Source organism: Durio zibethinus, chromosome 17 (assembly GCF_047325235.1).
Source record: "Durio zibethinus cultivar Kanyao isolate XHJ-2024 chromosome 17, ASM4732523v1, whole genome shotgun sequence".
Lineage (NCBI taxonomy): Eukaryota > Viridiplantae > Streptophyta > Magnoliopsida > Malvales > Malvaceae > Durio > Durio zibethinus.
This window is the reverse complement of record NC_143178.1, coordinates 24,873,806-24,892,376: the sequence shown is the minus strand read 5'-3', so window position 1 is coordinate 24,892,376 and position 18,571 is coordinate 24,873,806. Positions and strand designations below refer to the sequence as shown.

Sequence of the window (18,571 nt, the reverse complement as noted above, 5' to 3'; positions counted from 1 at the left end):
AATTATGTTTCATTTTTTAAAAACATTTAAAACTCTCTTTTTTAATTTTAAAATTAAATACATTAAATTCAAAAAATTTTTCTTAAATTTCGTAAAAATCAATATATTAAAAACATTTTAAGGAAAAAAAAATTCTCCTCAAATAAATTAAGTAAATAAAAATTTAGACATTAAAAGTAAATTATAAATTTAAATAAATTCAAGAAAAGTGGTTTCATAAAGCAAAGGAAATTAATTCTTATCTATTTTATTTATTTATTTATTTGCATTAGCACTTGATACAATTGAAGTACATGCATTCATGTAATATTTTAAAATAAAATTGAATAAAACTAGTATTTTATTAATAAATAATATTTCCTGTCGAGCATAGATTTTAAATTTTTTTTGCCCAAAACCAAAAACCAAATTGGATCATAGACAAGTGTATTGCAGTATCGGACATTTTTGTTTGTTCATGGATACCAGTTGATTGTACAAAACTAAAGCAGTACAGTTGGCTTAAGCCTTGGTGGCATATAAGAGCTCAAGGTCATCGACCATTATACAAATGGGGGTGAGCAACATTTATGCATCATGATTGTTTACCAAAAAGGAAGCAAAAATTATAGCTCTTCAGCCTCTAATAGGTTCCGAATCCGGCTTTCGGAATTGTTCCAGAATGATATTACAATTATTCATGGTTCGGGCATCAAGGAGACCGTGATTCCACAACTTGATCATGAATAATCTCCAACACCTGCCAATTCAACCATATGGTTACTTGTGACTGCATGAAATCATACATGGGACGTATCGACAAGGAGGCAACAGAATGCAGGAGAGACATTATGATCATGATTTTGTACATCAACCAATCACAAACACCCCAGCAGACAAGTATAATATAATCAGCCAAGGATATGCATACAAAAAGAAAAAGAGAATGAAACTACCAGTGATGGGGTACAGAAAAGTAGAAGTGCGAGGCCTGAACGTACACAGTAATAGTTTTAATTGAAAAAGTTTTGATCGAAGATAAAAGAGAGACAATCTACCAGATGAGAGCTGGGGCTTTGACAAGATCACGCCCATGTAATTTTGAAAATGCTTCGCATGCCCATGGAATATGACCATCTGCCAACACCCTGCCATGATGAAAACTGAATGTTAAAAACAGAAACAGCAAAGGGATAACCACAACACTAATTTTCTTTTGGAAGGCACCATAACGCTAAGAAAACCATAGTGAGAGAGAGAGAGAGAGGGAAGAAAATCATGTATATCACAGATTTAGTACAAATGCAATTGTTACACAGAAGCCACTTGACCTTGCATCCATGATGCCCTCTTTCTCTAGAGAACTTATAATGGCATGGATTATATGATTTTGACAACCAGCTTCAGGTGAGAAAGCTAAAAGAAACAGAGAAAAGCAAAAACCCAAAGAAAAAAAATAGAAAAACAAGATCACCTTTGCTTCCTCACAAATGAGTTCCACAAATGCATTATTTGCTTCTCGTCTTTGGTTACATCTACGAAATCATCAAGCATCTGCAACATACTAGAGTATATTAATGCAATCTTATAAATGGTGCTTGTTGATACCCATGTCCCCGTCAATTGTTAGCTAGCCACGGACCAAAATCCATAAAAATGTCCTTCTGAACAAGTATCAGAATTGCAGGATTATGAAAGAGTAAATAAACAAAAACATACCCTTCGATCTTCAAAATCTGCAACATCATCATCAACCTCATCCTCACTGTCTCTGTCAGACATTACTTGATCTATCGCCATTGGCTTCAAGCAGAGAGATACAGTTTCAGAGATTTTGATGTAAAACATGTAGGTGACATTAGTCACAAATTTCATAGATGACTATTACTATGTTTCTTAATATCTCGACAAAAACTAATGCAAAGGCATATTAAGAGTACCACGCAACATATCTCATAGGGAAAACCAGAACCACAGCCCTCACTCCATTTCATATGCCTTCCACAGACAGCTAGCTAAGCCACAAATAAAAAATTAGATCCACACTCTTAACAGTGGTAATGTGTGTGTGAGATAAGTGTAAGCAACAGCAGGAAATATTTTTCTGTTTCCTCTCATTCTCTCTCCTCTTTCTTTCACACTGTACAAATTATGGCTATCACTATATTTTCCAGAACCAAATAACAAACACAAATTACAAAGTTGTCAGTCACCTGTGCTCTATGTGAGTGAAAAAACTGTCGCTTCTGAAGGAGTGTGCGGCTGAAAAGACAAAGGAAAAAATCAAACCCATATCATGGTTCAACAGTAAAACCTTTGTCCAACGGGGAAAAAGGACAAGGTGGGGAGAGAAGCAAATTATCTAAACAAGAGACAAGTCCAAATGAGCACATCAATTTTATAAGAACAAAGTTCCATCTTTTAACTAGTTGGTTGCAGCTGTTCTTGTCAGTTCTATTACTAGACTGGGAGGGAGATGGTTGATAAAGGACTTAGAACATTTATCCATGAATCAGGAATGCCAGTGGCTGCTTGGAAGTGGATAAAGTACCTCCCACCACCTACAGTTCTGAGACAACATTCTCTAGCAAAACAATGATCCAAAAGTAGCTTTATCTTTGCACCAGAAAGTACCTATGTAGAAAGGAACAAAAACTAACTAGGCAATGCCTTTAAATTCACAGACAAGCTCCATAAGTAATGCATTTTACCATTGCGGCTTTGGAATGAATTAAGAACACACTGAATGAAAAGTGAAAAGAAACGACATACTTCCTTGGATCAGAACGTTCCATCGATATCTTTCTTGTTTTGGCAAATTGCAACAAGGCAGGGGGTGCAAGATTGTTTCCAGACACTGATTGAAAACGTTCAGAATCAGAATGTGATTGTCCTGCAGCACCTGAAGCCCCGGCAACATTGAAACTGGACGGAAGATGTTGCGCACACTCCACAGCACCAATTCTAGCATTTTGTAAAATGTTTCCACCTGATACAAGAACCCTTTAGTCAGAATCTGAATGAGCTAAAGTGACAAACATTATTCCTACAGCTGATCACCTTATTCTAGATAGTTTCAGATTAGACTTATGCGCATAGGTTATGACAGTCAGTTGACAACAATATGCTCGTAAAGTTTTTTGGCCTTATGATCCATTGGTGGTTGTTGGGCATCTCTTGCATTTCCAAGGACTTGAGTTAAGCACCATAGAATTCCATCTTACATGCATTAGATTTTGGCCCCAGAACATGGTGCTTGAAAGCTTTTAGCTTGGAATATTTGGAGAAACATAATTGGAGATACCAGAAATCAGTATCTCAACTTCAAACTCCTATGCTCAACCTATTTAGAGGGATTACAAGGAAGGTACTTATTTTTAGCCAAAGCTGGCTTGTCTGTTTCATTTTTAGTCCCATAACCTTAGTTTCACTTTTGTTCATCTGGAAGTGCCTAGACAATCTTCCATTTCTTAAAGTATATTAAATTTGGTTAAACAATTCTTTCATAAAAAACTAGTAAGTATGCACTCATAAGTAAAAATGCCATACCATGAGCCTTGTCAAGACGCTCACAGCCTCCTGCCAGCGGATTTGAATCTAAGAAAACAGGATGTACATGCCTTGCATTTTGAACAAGGCTCTTCAGTTGTCTACGCCTTAACTGCTTTGAGCTGTGCATACATATGAGCTACCAACTTCAATTCATGGAAATAACATGAGGCAAAGAAATTCACTAGCATATGAACTGGTAAATTAAACAACCTACCAAAAGAAAAAAGTCTGTTGTCTAGGATCAATACCATCTGCAACAATCTAAATAGAATACATACACATATAAATTACAAGAGCAACAAAAAGGAAAATTTATATGGAAACTAGTTATATGTGCATGGTTCCAATACTAAAATCCGAAGACAGAAGCTAGCACATTTATTCACAATATAACTAAATTGAAGTAATGTGGCAAATTCAACATTGAGTCATACTAAATTGGCAAATTTCACCTTAATCCCCAAGTAAAATAAAACTTAAACTTGGAAGCATGTCAATATCCTTTTCCCCATAAAGAATCAGAATTAATATAGAAAAGGATCTGGCCTGACCCATTAACATTGGTCCAAACCAGTTCATTTAGCAGCTGAGTTTAATTCAGTTATGAGAAGGAAAAAAAATCAGAAACCACTTAACAAATATAATACCCGAGCCTTGGCAAGAAAACGCACTGACCTCAGATCTCCACATATCAGTTTTGACTGACACATTAACAGCTTGATACTCTTCAGTTACCTACAGAGTATCTATGTATTAGAAATTTTGCTATGCAAGTATCAATTATCAGAATCCCACCACAGATTCCTGAAGTTTACCAACCCAAAATTCAAAATTGAAGAGATCATGGGATGCTGGCAAGTGATGCCTCAAACCCTATACAAAAGAAAAAAAATTTAAGCATCAATCATAAATTACCATAAATTCCTAAGTAATATGAATTCAAGTTCATTTGAATCAAAATGATATAGAAGAAGGAAAATTAGAAGCAAAAGGAACAACCTTAAAGCTTGCACATTTTACCAAGCAGAAAGGACAAGAGAAGTTTTCAGTTACTGCAAATAAATGGAATTTATGAGATAATATCAATAAGATAGTACAATGCATAAATTTATACCAAAGCCAAATGCTAAAGATTAATTAGTAAACAGGCGTGACTACTACACCAGGAAAGAAGGGCCAAAAAGTTTGAAAAAGAAATAATCCTTTACTCGATGGTACAAGCAACTAAAGAAAAGGATCCAACATAGGCGACAACTTTACCATCCAAAAAATAGTATCTTTAATTTCAGACAGCAATTTCCTAGTCACATCCTCTCCCACACTTCAAAAAATTACAAGGCATGTAAAGCTCAACATATATAAGATTCAACACCCCTCCCCCCTCCCCCCCCCCCCCCCCTCCCGGTCCCAAAAAAAGATGTAAGAACTAAGAAATAATACCTTCAGTCCTCTGTAACTTGTTGTTGTAATATCTGTAATTAAAGATGACATTCCCTGCTCTCAACCTAGAACCAAAAGCAACAAAATTTCAGTCTTAGAGAGAAACACATAGACCATTGTTCAAGAGGAAATCACATCATGCAAATGCACAATCCATTTCTACCAACTGTATATACATAATTTTTTTTTTTTTGGAGAGGGGTGTGGGACTAGGTTTGAAAGACAATAAGTTATATATCCTACAAGCACTAAATATGACCATGTTTAATGGGCAGTAAATCAAATTAAAAACAAAGTATCCAAAAGAATCAATAACGCCAAACCCCCCTCTCTAGCATCTGATTACTGCTAGAATGTAACTATTATCACATTTAAAGCATTGCAAAGCAGGATAATTCCCCTTATGCTGTTATGTGTAACAAGCTAGCTCGTTAAGTATAACAAGTATCACACTGAACGATGGAGAGAAGGGATAAGGTAGTTAAAGAAAGAACAAGGTTATTTTCATACACATACTGACAACAGGAAAAATTGGGTAACATCAATTTTTGTTACCCAATTTTTCGGAACATAGAAAGGGGAATGATTAGAACAGCAAAACTACATTCAATAATAATAATAAGTATTATTATAATAAGGATTACCGAGTAATATGAGACTGCGATGAAGAAGAAACACCACTGCATGTATATGAATTATAGGGAGATTTTTCCTTTGCCCCAACCTCCTCAGCAGAAATGATGACCTGCAGCTGCTGAGATTGGTTCTTTCGGAGCAAAAACAGTCAAATTAAATACCATAAGAAAGATATTTGTAGAAGACAAATCAGAAATGTGTATTTTAAATAAATAAATAAAAGCAAGGACATACCATTGAGAAAGAATTGCTGGAACTTTGTATTAAGATGCAGTTGTCCTCATCCAAACAATTTGACTAAAGCAGGAAAGAATAAAAACCCAAAATTCAGATATTTATTTAAGTTTCAATCATCACTTCTAGAACATTCATTGCCATTTTCTAAACTGGGTATAATGAAGTATTAAAAGAAAGTTTTACATAGGTTAAAGTGTCATTTCACTAGCGGTCACCAACAATCGAAGCAGTAAAACTGCTCATGACAAAGTGCCCTGGACAGTTCAGTTCTTTATTTAATCACTTATGAGAAAACCAGATAAGAACAGGGGAACCTGATTGATCTAGTGAATGCTTTAGCAACACAACGAACAACCCAAAAACGTAGAGCCTTATGATACTTGAATATCATTTCTATCAACCATTATACTCCTTTGATATTGCTGTACAAATATTTCTCTGTTTCTGCCAACTTCTCAACTGCAGTCAAAATTTTATTTGAAGTACTCATACATGTACATGAGAGGTGCTCCATCCCTTCAACTCAAGCTGAGATCAGGATGTATTCTCAAGCTCAGAAAGAGAGATGGCATGGTTGAAATGTTACAGGCATATGCCCCAAAACCAAGGAAAGAATCAGAGACCAAGGACTGGATTCCAGAATCATTCCTTAATAATATCACTTTATGTTTGAGAAGAATATCAAATAAAATTGTCCCAGAAGCAGAATCTGAGCACTGCCTTAGGAGTGATACATTAATGACTTGGCCATAAATACAAAAACAATAAAAAAAACCCTTTCACTGAGTCTTAGACAACACTTTTTTGGCAATGATATGACTGAAATATTAGCTAAGCAATTGGTAGAACAGTAGTCCAAAAAAGACCATAACCAAAAAGCTCAGATGCCACACCTTCAATAAACATGAATGCATGTCAAGAGGTAATATCATCTCAGCTCTTTGTCCCAAACTCAAGTTTGGGGATTTCTCCCATGATAAATATAGTGATTCCAATGGTATCCTACCCCATAGGCAGCATCCACCACCATTTGCTGTCAGAAAAAATTGAATGGAATTAAAGAAACAGAAAGATAAAGTGACATTCAGGAAATTTTCTATAATTCATACTAAAATTAAGCTATTATAAAGGATCTAATGATGGCACCTGCATGTAAAGGATCCAAGAAATGCATACCAAAGCTGACAAACAAAATGGCAAGTGAGCCGGACTTGGCCTCCATAGCTAGCTTATTAATCTCAGGGAGAACAAAATTTGCTTGAGCTTGATTACAGCCCTCAATGCCAGTGAAGCTAGTCAAGATACATGCCCGACGAAAACGATAAACCGCAGAATACTTCATTGTGGGATTCAAAAAGTAAATATATCATAAATGAAGTGCAAAAAGAGTACAAGAATACCCAAAAAGAAATACACACACTATGAATTTAACTTTGAATGTACACACATGACACACCATACCTCCGGAGCTGCAACATCGGAAACTAGCCTCGCCAACAAGATGTATAGAGGAAAAAGACTTTGACTTAGTACACCTTCATCCAGAGTCCGTGATATGGACACAGTCATTTGTATTCTACATAACCAAACAAAATGCACTCAATAACTCAAATTTACCTGTACATAAGAAACTTTTGATCAAAGCAAACAAGTTAGCACACCGTCAACAACCAACACGAACTAACAAATGATCATCATCAAAATTTTACTTGATAAATCCATTCATAATGACACAAAAAAGATAAGAGTTGATCCTATTGTAAAAAAATAAACTTCTTGTTGCTCCCTAAATGAAGCTAATACCAACAAGCATATGTACCGTCTAACATTCGAATAAATATAACAGATTTGCCTATCCTAAAAGCCATCAACATTTATCTTTAAAATCCCTACATTTCTTCTACAAAAAGCACCAATGAAAGTCTGTACGCCCTTTAAGTTCTCCCATATATCTACTATAATGGGCAAGAAATGGGAAATGCTACAGTAAGCACTTGCAATCATGAATATATACTACTGCCAATTACCATATTAAAATATTACCTCATTTTTTGTTTGGCCTGAATTCTGTAATGCAAACATCTTTGAAGAAATGATGGCTGCAAATAAATTTAAAAAATAATTTAAAAAATCATTGAAAGATGGTTAATAATAGGTAAAATAAAATAAAAAAAATACCCATGTTAAACCTAAAAGGGAAATCTCTCCAATGAAAAGAAAACAAAGATGGTTCAAAATAGAAGCAGGCAGAATTAAGTGCCTGCAATCCCAAATGACACAACATCTGGAAGATAACACAAGACAGTCAATCTACATAAAAAAACATAAAATGCCTGATGCAACAACAAGCAGAAATATTACATTTCTTACAGCGCGTCTTTGAAGGATGTTATAGAGTTCTACAGGCTTGCAATAAATAGATAGACTCTCTTCAGCAGCAATTTCTTCTTCTGCAGATAAATGCATGCGGGAATCTTCTCGACACATCTGATCCGTGCTTCTTGAATAGCTGGGAAAAAAAAAGGCAAACAAGAATCCTTACTCATGAACTTACCCAAACGGCCATAGTCCAAAATCACACTTCATTACAACATAACAACAAACTAAAATTCTAACACAAATCAACAATCATCAAACATAAGACTAGAACAAGACAGCCTCACAATGCCCTTGAAAAGAACAATATTTGCATTATAATATAGATAAATTCTAGTACAACACGTTGACATGAATAAAAAAAATTCAAATATGTGTTTAATCAGAGAGAACATACGAGGAGGTTTCACGAGCCACTAAAGGAATGCCCGGCATTCTTATTAGACAATGCTTAAGTTTAATATCATAGCTTTCTTCAACTTTTTACGCCTTAGACCTGCATAGCAGAAACCAACCTTCCAATTAATTTTTTTTATATAAAAATATATTACAAAATCAACAATTCATAAAATATAAATACGTTCAAATTATTCCTATTAAAATTTAAAAAAAAAAAAGACATCCCTCAATCTCTCCAAAAGAATTAAGAAAAGAATCTGAGAGGAAACAGAAAAAAATACTACAAAAAAGAGTGAAAGTAAAATGTGATGAAAGGGAATTGAGAGAAGAATATAAACCGACCTTTGAAAAAATGAGAACCCTAATTGGCAGCCTAGAAATTGGCAGAGAAACTTCAATTTTGGAATCGGAATTGAACCCTTTTTCAAGGAGAAATCGAGAAAAAAAATAAGTGAGTTTTTGTGCGTTTCTGATAACGGGCTCACTTACTGACTTTTTTTGGGCTAAATATAAAGATGGTACTGTAATATATATTTTTTTATCAATTTAATATCTAAATAAATAAAATTATTCATTTAATAATTAATTTTTTATTTTTTATTTTAATATTTTAAACTAATATCATTAGTTAATTTATTAATAAAACTGATAATGCGATTTTGATTATATTTTTTATATATATTAATATTTTATTAAATATTTATGTCACATTTTATTAAAATTAATGTTGAATAAAAATTAGAATACTAAATTAAAAAATTTTTTTGTAACTAATGTTTTTTATTCAAGTGATTAAAGAGTTTTCTTTTTTTAAAATAAAATTTTGATTTTAAATTTTGTTAATAAAAAAAAGAATATTATATATTAAAATTTTTATATAAAATATATAATACAGGAAATATTTTTATATTCAAAATTTTTTTGTTTTATTTTCATGTAAGAGCAGTTACGCTTCCCTGCGGTTAGTTGCAACTATACGAATTGGTGCTGCAACTTCCTTAATTATATTGTGTTGTTGGGTATATTGTTTTATTTTATAAAAATGTTACATTTTATTGCTAATTAATATTTCTTAATATAAAATTTTTTTAATTTTCAGTATTTTTTTGTTATTATACTTTTAATTTTGCTAACTAATTTTTTGAAAAAAAAATGAAATTCAAAATATTTCATAAAATATTTTATTAATATAAATGAAAAAATTTGTCAATTACTTTTAATTTTGTTGATTTAAAAACTAAGAAATATATAATATTTTATAAAATATTATTTTAATGATAAATTTTCATAAATTTCATTATTTTATATCAAATAATCAACAAAATTGAAAGTACAAAATTCAATTAATAATATGTACTATTTTATAATTCAACCATTAAACTAAAACTTTTTTTTCCTTACCAAGCAAGCTTAATCAATACAATTATATTTAAAAATAAAATTTTATACTCTTACGTTATGTTTAGATAAATATTAATAAAAAAATTAAAAAAAGTTTTTTAAAGTAAAAGAAAATATACATGTAATTCTTGTTTGGATAATTAAAATTAATAAATAAAAAAATTAATAACCATTGTTTAGATAAATAGTGAAAAAGAAAAGAAATATTCATTATAATAATTTTTTTAATTATAACATTTTATTGCTTGTGATTTTAAAGCATTCATAGATCATGATATGTTTATTATCATGTCCGACCTCACAATTACTGTTATATAAATGATTTTTAATTAAGTGAAACAAAAAATATTTTACAAATATGCATTGATGGATTTTGAATTAGTTTGTCATCTCATAAACTCAAAAAATATATTTATTCATATTCAATCATTCATTAAAATCAAATTACTAAAAAATTATAAAAAATTTATATTGGAAGAGATATGTGAAACTTACTTAAAAAAAAAATAGATGATTGTGAAAAAATTATAAGATGATTATAATTTGCTTAGATTTTTTTATTAAATTTTTTGTATTAATAAAAATATGAACATAATAATCTTTTTATAAAAAAAATATTTTTCGACTTTCCTCCTCTAGCTTTTTCTTCAAATTAAGATATTAAAAAAATTGGATTTAGAAGAAAAACTAAAAATTATTTAATTTTCACCTTTTTCTTTAAATTAAAATTTTATCTAAACAAAAAAAAATGAGGTTTTATTTATTTTACATTCTTTTATTTTATTTTCTTTCTTCTTTCCTCAATCCAAACACGCTATTAAATAAGACAGCTAATTGGATTTGTTTAAATGGAATTTCACATCATTTTTTTTTTTTTTGTCTTTTTAACGGTGAATTTCATTTCATTGTATAACAAGGAAATTAACAAGAAAAGACAATTTCTTATATTGAAAATTAAAATAAGATAAAAAATGGATATAAGTAAATCCAGGATGTTAATGAAAGTTAGATTATCTGTCAAACTTGTTTTTTAATGGAAGATTATCTGTCATTTAATTTACTCTTAATAATCAACAACCAAACTTGGATTTTTTTACCAATATTTACTATGGAAAACTAATATACAATAACTGTTATTTGATAAAATAAAACGTCTTGAAGATAAGCTAATTTTAATCCAAAAGCTTGAAACCCAAGTCATCTTTGACTGTTTTATACAGAAAATCAAGTTTGCCACGTTCAGGATTTTGGCAGCTATAAATGCTTGTAGGAGAGCTTGGTAATTGGTTAACTTATAGAGAAAAAACAAGGGTTTTCTTCACTTTTCAATATTATATAATTGTTATAAACCAAATATAAGTTTTTGTGCCCCCCTGGAGAGAAAATATTAAGGAGATTATGGTGAAAGAAGCAGGGAGAAAGTGTTCTTATTGTGGATATAATGGCCATAATTCAAGAACTTGTAATGGGAAAGGAGGTTGTATCAAGATTTTTGGTGTGAATATAGCTGCCATGGAAAAGCAAGAAATTTTCATGAAGAAAAGTCATAGCATGGGAAATCTGCAGTCTCATGCTGAAAATAACAATGCTGCTGCTGTCCATGATGATGGGTATTTATCTGATGGGCAGATTCATTCCAAGAAAAACAAAGCAGCCCATGAAAGAAAAAGAGGTACTCTATTCTATGTTTTTGTTGTTCTTATTGTCTGTCATCCTTTAACCTGTATTTTTTTTTTTTTTTTTGAATCACATAAGTGATCTAGGATCTAATATGAGAGAGGGAAGCAATTTTCTTGATCACCACTTGTTTGAATTTGTTAGTATTTAGTTATGGAACCCGATCATCAGTATCAACCATTGAATTTATGTTAATCCTCAGAGCACTAATTATTTTTAAGATCGAAACAGATTGAATGAAGCAGAAAAAAACAAGTATTGATCCTGAAACAGGCCAATATGGGAATAAGCTATGGAGTTATTCCATGTTTCTGATATTTGTCTTGTAAATTATACCATAACACATCTGAGAATTCTGGTTTTGTTTCAGGGAAGCCTTGGACCGAAGAGGAGCATAGAATCTTCTTGACAGGTTTGAGAAAGCTGGGGAAAGGTAATTGGAGAGGAATTTCAAAGAATTTTGTGACCAATAGGACCCCAACACAAGTTGCTAGCCATGCACAAAAATATTTTCTGAGGCAGGCTGGGACTGACAAGAAGAAACGCAGACCAAGCCTATTTGACCTGGCTTTTCAAGAATCCGAATCTGTAATATCCCTTAATCCCTCTCTTATTCGTGAAAAGAACAATATATAGTTAGTTTGTTCATGTGCATGACCAGAGTTCATGGTTTTGATTAACAGAAAGCAAGTCCGCCCGGTTCTCCCTCCGAAGAAACTACTAGAAATTCATCTCAGATTGTGAACCGATTTCCACATCTTTGCTTGGATGATCGTCCAGTCACGTCACTGACTGCATCTCATAGTTTTCCAACTTATTATCACGGAACTCAGCCCATGGTAAGAACCTATTTGCTATTCATTTTCCTCTGAAAATGACAAAACCAAATATAGGAACTTCATCAACAACTAATATTTTGGCAGACAGGAGCACCCAATAGACAATGCTTTCCAGAAGCTCAAATGATACCATCTCTACCATTTCTGCATGCAATGAATGATGCAGGGCCGCCTTATGGTTACATGGCTAAAGCCCTTGGCAATGTAGCTATCTGCGCACCAGCTGCTCACCCCTGTGGTATACCTTTGCCAGGGTTAGTTCAGCACAGAATGTTTCGAGCATGCCCTGGTGCTTCATCAATGGAGAAGGATATTTTGGAGCTTAAGATCGGGCCTCCTCAATCATCAAAAAATACAAGTCTGACATCTCAGGCATCCATTAGGGTGATCTGAGAAAAAATGTCATGTGATGTTTATTTATTAATTTTTTGCACAAACATGACCAGATTTAGAACTCAAGTCAGTCTATTTATTTCATCCATAATCTTCAGAGCTACAGTTCAAATGTCCAGTTTGAAACAACTCTTCCAGCTCTGCCAGAAAAACAAGTGCCTCTTGCGTCGGCTATTCAAGATTTAAAGAATTTGATAATAAACATGATTTCAGCTTTTGCGAGACTGAGATTTGCAGGACCAATCATCTTAACCCATTTTTAGCACCAAAATATAAAATAAAATTGAAAAAACTGTCATGATATTACTATGATTTAAATTTTACGTGTTTTTCTTTCATTGCTTGATGCTGGAACATAGAAGCCTGGGCAACCATTCATCCACACTATGGTTCAAAACTTCAAAATATGGCTTCCATGGAAAAATCGAAAATGAGGAAATATGACATTACTACTATCAAGCAACACAATTTGTACAGGCGGTTAATAATAAACTGTAAAAAGAATTAAATTTCAGAACAACATACCAAAAAACTGAAATGGTAAATAAATATATAATTTTATATGGTGGCATAGTTTTCCTTTCTTGAGAGCAGAATTAAGAAAGCTGTTCTCACATGCATCCATACTTCCGGCAATCGGTAAAATCAACTAAGATGAGCAGCAACCACTCTTCTGGTTAACAGGTTGTCCTCGTATCTGCACCATCGGTGGCCTTGCGTTATTGGACGATGGCTGACTTGCCATCCTGCAGTAAAAGGAGAAAAAACAAATGGGGATGGCAATCAGAAGGATTATATGCTTCTGCAGATGATATGAAAGTATTGCTAATTGAAGCTGTTTCTTCAGCAGTTCCTTTTAATGAGTCCAATAACGAAATGCTACTTGATGTCATATTCCTGACTGCTACTCAGGACATTTAATATAAAAATTTTATTATGAATAACAATTTTATAGGCTAAAGAAGTACCTGTTCTTAATATCAGCGGCCATTGCCATAAAAGCCTGCTCAACATTATTAGCAGTTTTTGCACTAGTCTCCATAAATGGAATGCCCAGTTCATCTGCAAATGCCTATTAACAGAACATTATCAATGTGACTGTTTCAGTTTTCAATAGTTCAAGAAAAATAAGCAGCAGATAGGTGAACCATTTTTACCTTGGCTGTTTCATAAGAAACAACTTTTTTAGCAGTAAGGTCGCATTTGTTTCCAACAAGAAGCTTGTTCACATTCTCACTTGCATATCGATCAATTTCATTCAACCATTGCTTAACATTGTTGAAGCTCTGTTGGTCAGTTACATCATAAACTATCTGCCAGATGTGGAACAAATGTTACAAGCTTGTCCATAATGCAAAAAAGTGTACCAAAAAGAGGACAACGATGAGAACTAAGAAATGTGCAAACATGGAGAGAGAACTTACTATGATTCCATGTGCCCCACGGTAATAGCTGCTAGTGATTGTCCTGAACCGTTCTTGCCCTGCAGTATCCCACTGCATGTTTCAGGTGGAAAAAGAAAGCAAAGAAAAATGTGCTTCAGTAGCCAGATTAGCAGAGGAAAACAGAAGCACCAAAAAAAAAAAAAAATGAATGGAAGATATTATGGTAAAGAACAAAATGAATACACACCAAGACACCACCAAAATCTATGTTAATTAAAGAATAAAGCCATAATTGCAATAAAAAAAATTCACCGTAAGGGCTTACGGTAAGCAAAGAACACATGTCAAAAATGACAACCACATAGAAATGGTCAACCAAGAAAAAAAAAAGTGTATATCACAACAAATAAAAAATAATTATAAATCCATGAAAGCAAGGAGTCAAACTAGAACCAGACCATGAGACTCAACAACAGACAGGAGGAGACATTTTGATCAATACGAATTGCACTGCTATCAAGCAAACAAATGCCATCTGCTAGTTTAATTCAATGAACTGAAATAAAAGCAAATAAATAAGGGAAAGATTCTTACTATTTGAAGTTTTATGGTCTTCCCATCTTGCTCCACAGTGCGAATTTTCTGTAGAACAGAAAAAAAAAATATAAGCCATAAACTTCAAATAAGAAAAACACTTGTTTTACCTACAGGTCAGAAATGCTTACAAAGTCCACGCCAATTGTGCTTATATAACTGTCCAGATACGAATCATCCTGCATTAGAGAGATAAAAGATGCAGAGATCATTTCAGAAACGAGCTTCAAAAAATTCAACTCTAGTGTATTAACTCTCAGCAAACTTCACCACAAAATACTTTTAATTTTTAAATAACAATACCTGGTTCTTTCAAAATAGTGTGATAAACACCAAATTCTTCTAGGACACAACTAAACTTGTAAAATAAATGCATTGGAGAAAGAAGATTTTATGCTTCATTAATACGTGCAATTTGATTGAGGACTAGCGTTGGCAACTTTCAGATAAAGGATAAGCAAGACAAATTAGAAGGCAAGCAGAGCAATTAAATTGATTGTTACAGTGGAAATTTACAGAAAATCTCAGGAGAAGACATGATTTGCCGACTCCAGAGTCTCCAATTAGCAAAAGCTTGAATAAATAGTCACTGCACAAATAATTTAAAACCTTTTAACATTTCAACTAAGCAACATCTCAAAATAATATCCATAACAAACCTAAAGAAATCTTTATTTGTCCAACAAAATTAATCCATATATGTAATAAAACGAAAATTCTGAACATAGTTACGCTAAAATTCCCTCCAACATTCAAAGACAGCATTAGGCACAAACTAAGCCTTACCCCCGTTCTCATTCAATGACAGAAAGCAGAAGCATCGTTATCATGAGGCGTAGAATAAGGTTATCATTTCATGGTAATGAAGACAAAACCATATAAAAAGCAAACATAGAGAACTCCAAAGCCTAAACTCAACATTTCTTTGCTCCAAATTCTTGATCAGAATTCAACACTCACAATCCAGCTTATGTTTTTTGAATTACAATAGATTAAATTCTGATGAAGCAATAACTTTTGAACGAGAAGCTGTGGAATTTACCGTAAGTAACAGACACCCACATCCTTTAATAGCATAATTGTTATAGATCTAAACAAATTACTAATCCAGCATTCAGTTTGGCTACCCAGAAGAACATCAGAAACGGAATTTAAAAAGAAATTCACCTATAAAACCCATGATGAAAAGCAATAAATAAAACAGATCCATATAAAAGGACGCTTAATAAAGGAACCCATCATGGCAAAGAACAAAACCATCACAGATCTTAAGCAAACAGAGAAAAATAATTGGATTAAAAAAAAACTATAATCGAACACAACTGATCACCGATCAGGGAGCTTACTATTCAGGATTCATGACTGCTGGTTCGACCAAGTATCGGGCCGATCCGCTGGCGGAGAGATGGGACCGGGTTCTGACAGAAAAGGCAAATGAAGTTTAGAACTTTATTTTTGTTGTTGTCGAGTGAAAGACAAAGGAACTGAAGACAAAACAAGACAAAGAAAAACTGCTTTTAACGACGCAACCGAAAAGTTCGCATTTTATTGCAACTGTCAAGTTTATACATAGAAGACATGACACAAACGACCACGACACCATTTAAAATTTTAATAAAAATAAAAATTATTTTAATATTTAATAAATTCATATAAATTATACATAAAATAAATACAATATAAATATATAAATTATTTAAATTTACGTGTAATAGAATTTTTTATCTCAAATTTTTTTTAATAATAGAATTTCTCTTCTAAATAGTTTCAAGACATTTTTTAATAAGAAAATTATATTTTTTTTCTGTTCTTATAACTTAAGCTATTTTTTATTAATATTAATTAGACTTAATATGTGGCTTTTTAGGTAGCAATCTTATTGTTGTTGTTTTTCTGTTATATTTTGATAGTTTTTAAATTATTAATTATGATATTTTCTTATAGCATTGAGCTTGAAATTAACCAAAAAGTTGGGTTAATCCATCGATGGGTAATAAGTTTTGATATCACATGATATCTTACATCAAAATTTGTTTGTGTTTAATTTTTTATAAAAAAAATTAAGTATAAAATTTTGAATTTTAAATTTATTAAATATTAGATTTTAATCCAAATTTAAAAAATTTCCATTGCAAAGCATCGAATGTGAATCTCGTGAGTGAAAGCTAGAATGTTAAAGGAACAAAGGAAAGAGAGTACGGGGGAAAACTTTGCATGTAGACCATGACAAGCTAATGTGATGGTTTAGACTTACTCAGGAAGTTTAATGCTTGTAACGCAGACTATGACAAGCTAATGTAAGTAGACGATTCAAGTTTAATGCTTGCATTGCGAATGGTTAGAGTTAATTATATAAATGATACATTAATATTTATAAATTATTTAAATTTTATTCAAATAAAAATTTAATTTAATTCGTTTATTATAGAATTAAGTTTGAATTCGAGTAATTTGATTTATTGATTAAATTAAATTTAAATATTTTTATATCATATTCAAATAGATCGTAAACTTAATCGAGTTTTTATATATTTATTATTTTAATAAATAACATATTTTGAACTCAAACTTAAATATAAAAAATCAAAATTTTATTGAATATAATAATTGAATTTATTTTTACATATTAATCAAATATAATTAAATGAATTTGAATAGTTTAATTTTTGTTTTTGATTGAGCTTAAATTAAAAAAATAAAATTCGATTGAATTGAAATCAATTTTTAAATTAAATTTAAATTTAATAATTAAACGGATTAAATTTCTATTTAAACCTCTGCTGTAAATTTATAATGTAATAAATAATTCAGCCGACGAGTTTGAGTTGGGCCAGTAAAATGTAATTTCCAAGAGTTCGCCTTGTATGATTTTTTTTAAGTCACAAGGCTGAAATCATCAAAGGCCCAAACTTTGCATATTGGATTCCAACCCGAAATCAAATGCTCCACGGCATCTCCCATTCCCATACTCCTCAAAGGCAAAAGGATGGTTCCCAGGATCGGGCCAGGAATGTATAAATACAATGGAGCCTTTGCCCTCATTTGTTCAATCTTGAGCAAAGAAAAAATTTCTTTTAAACCCATTGGAGAAAATACCATCTATATATCAAGGTTAATTAGTTTTTTGACTAGTCAGAAGGCTATAGCTGAAGAAAACAAGTCAAATATATGCCCTGTCTACCCAATACCGATGGAGGGGAAAAGAAAAGAAACATATATGCCCAACAGGAAAAGCCTTCCTGGGCTATGCTTGATGGGCTTCAGTCAGCCGACAAAGGTGGTGAGGAGTGGGTGAGGGTGAAGTTTGCTGGTGAGGCAGATAAACTTCTCCCAGCTCCAAAAACCCTTCCTATTGACTTGGGCAACGAGAATGGCCAGTCTTAAAAGAAAGATCAGGCATTTCTTTGTATGACCCTTAAATTCTTTTGAACCAGGGCAGGTGTAAAATTCCATGCTCCCAACAACAACAAATTGCAACAGATAAACTTGGAGTTGACCAATTAGCTGCAAGCTACATGATTTACGCATATTATGGAAGGCAGCTTTTAACCACTTGTTTCCAATTATAACAAAAACAATGGAAAGCAAAAGACCCTAATAAAGCGTCGGGTTAGTAATTGGATATCTTACTTCTTCACTCAATCAATAAAATTAACAAATATA

At 32.3% G+C, this 18,571-nt stretch overlaps 3 protein-coding genes across 11 annotated transcripts; 1 reads left to right on the top strand and 2 right to left on the bottom strand.

Moving 5' to 3' along the window:
- Nucleotides 1–323: 323 nt before the first annotated feature.
- Nucleotides 324–9,102, bottom strand: LOC111285521 (polycomb group protein EMBRYONIC FLOWER 2-like). Of its 9 annotated transcripts, none has more exons than XM_022875005.2 (22): nucleotides 8,962–9,102; nucleotides 8,618–8,716; nucleotides 8,206–8,353; nucleotides 7,888–7,943; nucleotides 7,306–7,420; nucleotides 6,991–7,180; nucleotides 6,738–6,877; nucleotides 5,842–5,904; nucleotides 5,616–5,737; nucleotides 4,972–5,036; nucleotides 4,531–4,583; nucleotides 4,351–4,404; nucleotides 4,207–4,266; nucleotides 3,746–3,792; nucleotides 3,529–3,650; nucleotides 2,752–2,968; nucleotides 2,193–2,241; nucleotides 1,920–1,994; nucleotides 1,699–1,782; nucleotides 1,454–1,533; nucleotides 1,038–1,127; nucleotides 324–739 (listed from the first exon to the last, which is right to left on the bottom strand). In XM_022875005.2, the coding sequence occupies exons 2-22, from the start codon at nucleotides 8,653–8,655 to the stop codon at nucleotides 616–618; spliced, it is 1,992 nt and encodes a 663-aa protein (XP_022730740.1). In that variant the 5' UTR covers nucleotides 8,656–8,716; nucleotides 8,962–9,102; the 3' UTR covers nucleotides 324–615. The 9 variants fall into 9 exon arrangements, with proteins under 9 accessions (XP_022730740.1, XP_089602863.1, XP_022730755.1 ...); XM_089746737.1 differs by having other exon boundaries at nucleotides 5,616–5,725; XM_022875020.2 differs by having other exon boundaries at nucleotides 7,021–7,180.
- Nucleotides 9,103–11,328: 2,226 nt separating this feature from the next.
- On the top strand, nucleotides 11,329–13,147 carry LOC111285502 (putative transcription factor At5g61620). Its single transcript, XM_022874986.2, has 4 exons — nucleotides 11,329–11,692; nucleotides 12,068–12,285; nucleotides 12,381–12,536; nucleotides 12,621–13,147. The coding sequence occupies exons 1-4, from the start codon at nucleotides 11,419–11,421 to the stop codon at nucleotides 12,927–12,929; spliced, it is 957 nt and encodes a 318-aa protein (XP_022730721.1). The 5' UTR covers nucleotides 11,329–11,418; the 3' UTR covers nucleotides 12,930–13,147.
- Nucleotides 13,148–13,347: 200 nt separating this feature from the next.
- Nucleotides 13,348–16,450, bottom strand: LOC111285512 (GTP-binding protein YPTM2-like). Its single transcript, XM_022874994.2, has 8 exons — nucleotides 16,255–16,450; nucleotides 15,425–15,497; nucleotides 15,040–15,087; nucleotides 14,909–14,956; nucleotides 14,354–14,425; nucleotides 14,087–14,242; nucleotides 13,898–14,001; nucleotides 13,348–13,675 (listed from the first exon to the last, which is right to left on the bottom strand). The coding sequence occupies exons 1-8, from the start codon at nucleotides 16,266–16,268 to the stop codon at nucleotides 13,579–13,581; spliced, it is 612 nt and encodes a 203-aa protein (XP_022730729.1). The 5' UTR covers nucleotides 16,269–16,450; the 3' UTR covers nucleotides 13,348–13,578.
- Between the last annotated feature and the right edge of the window lie 2,121 nt (nucleotides 16,451–18,571).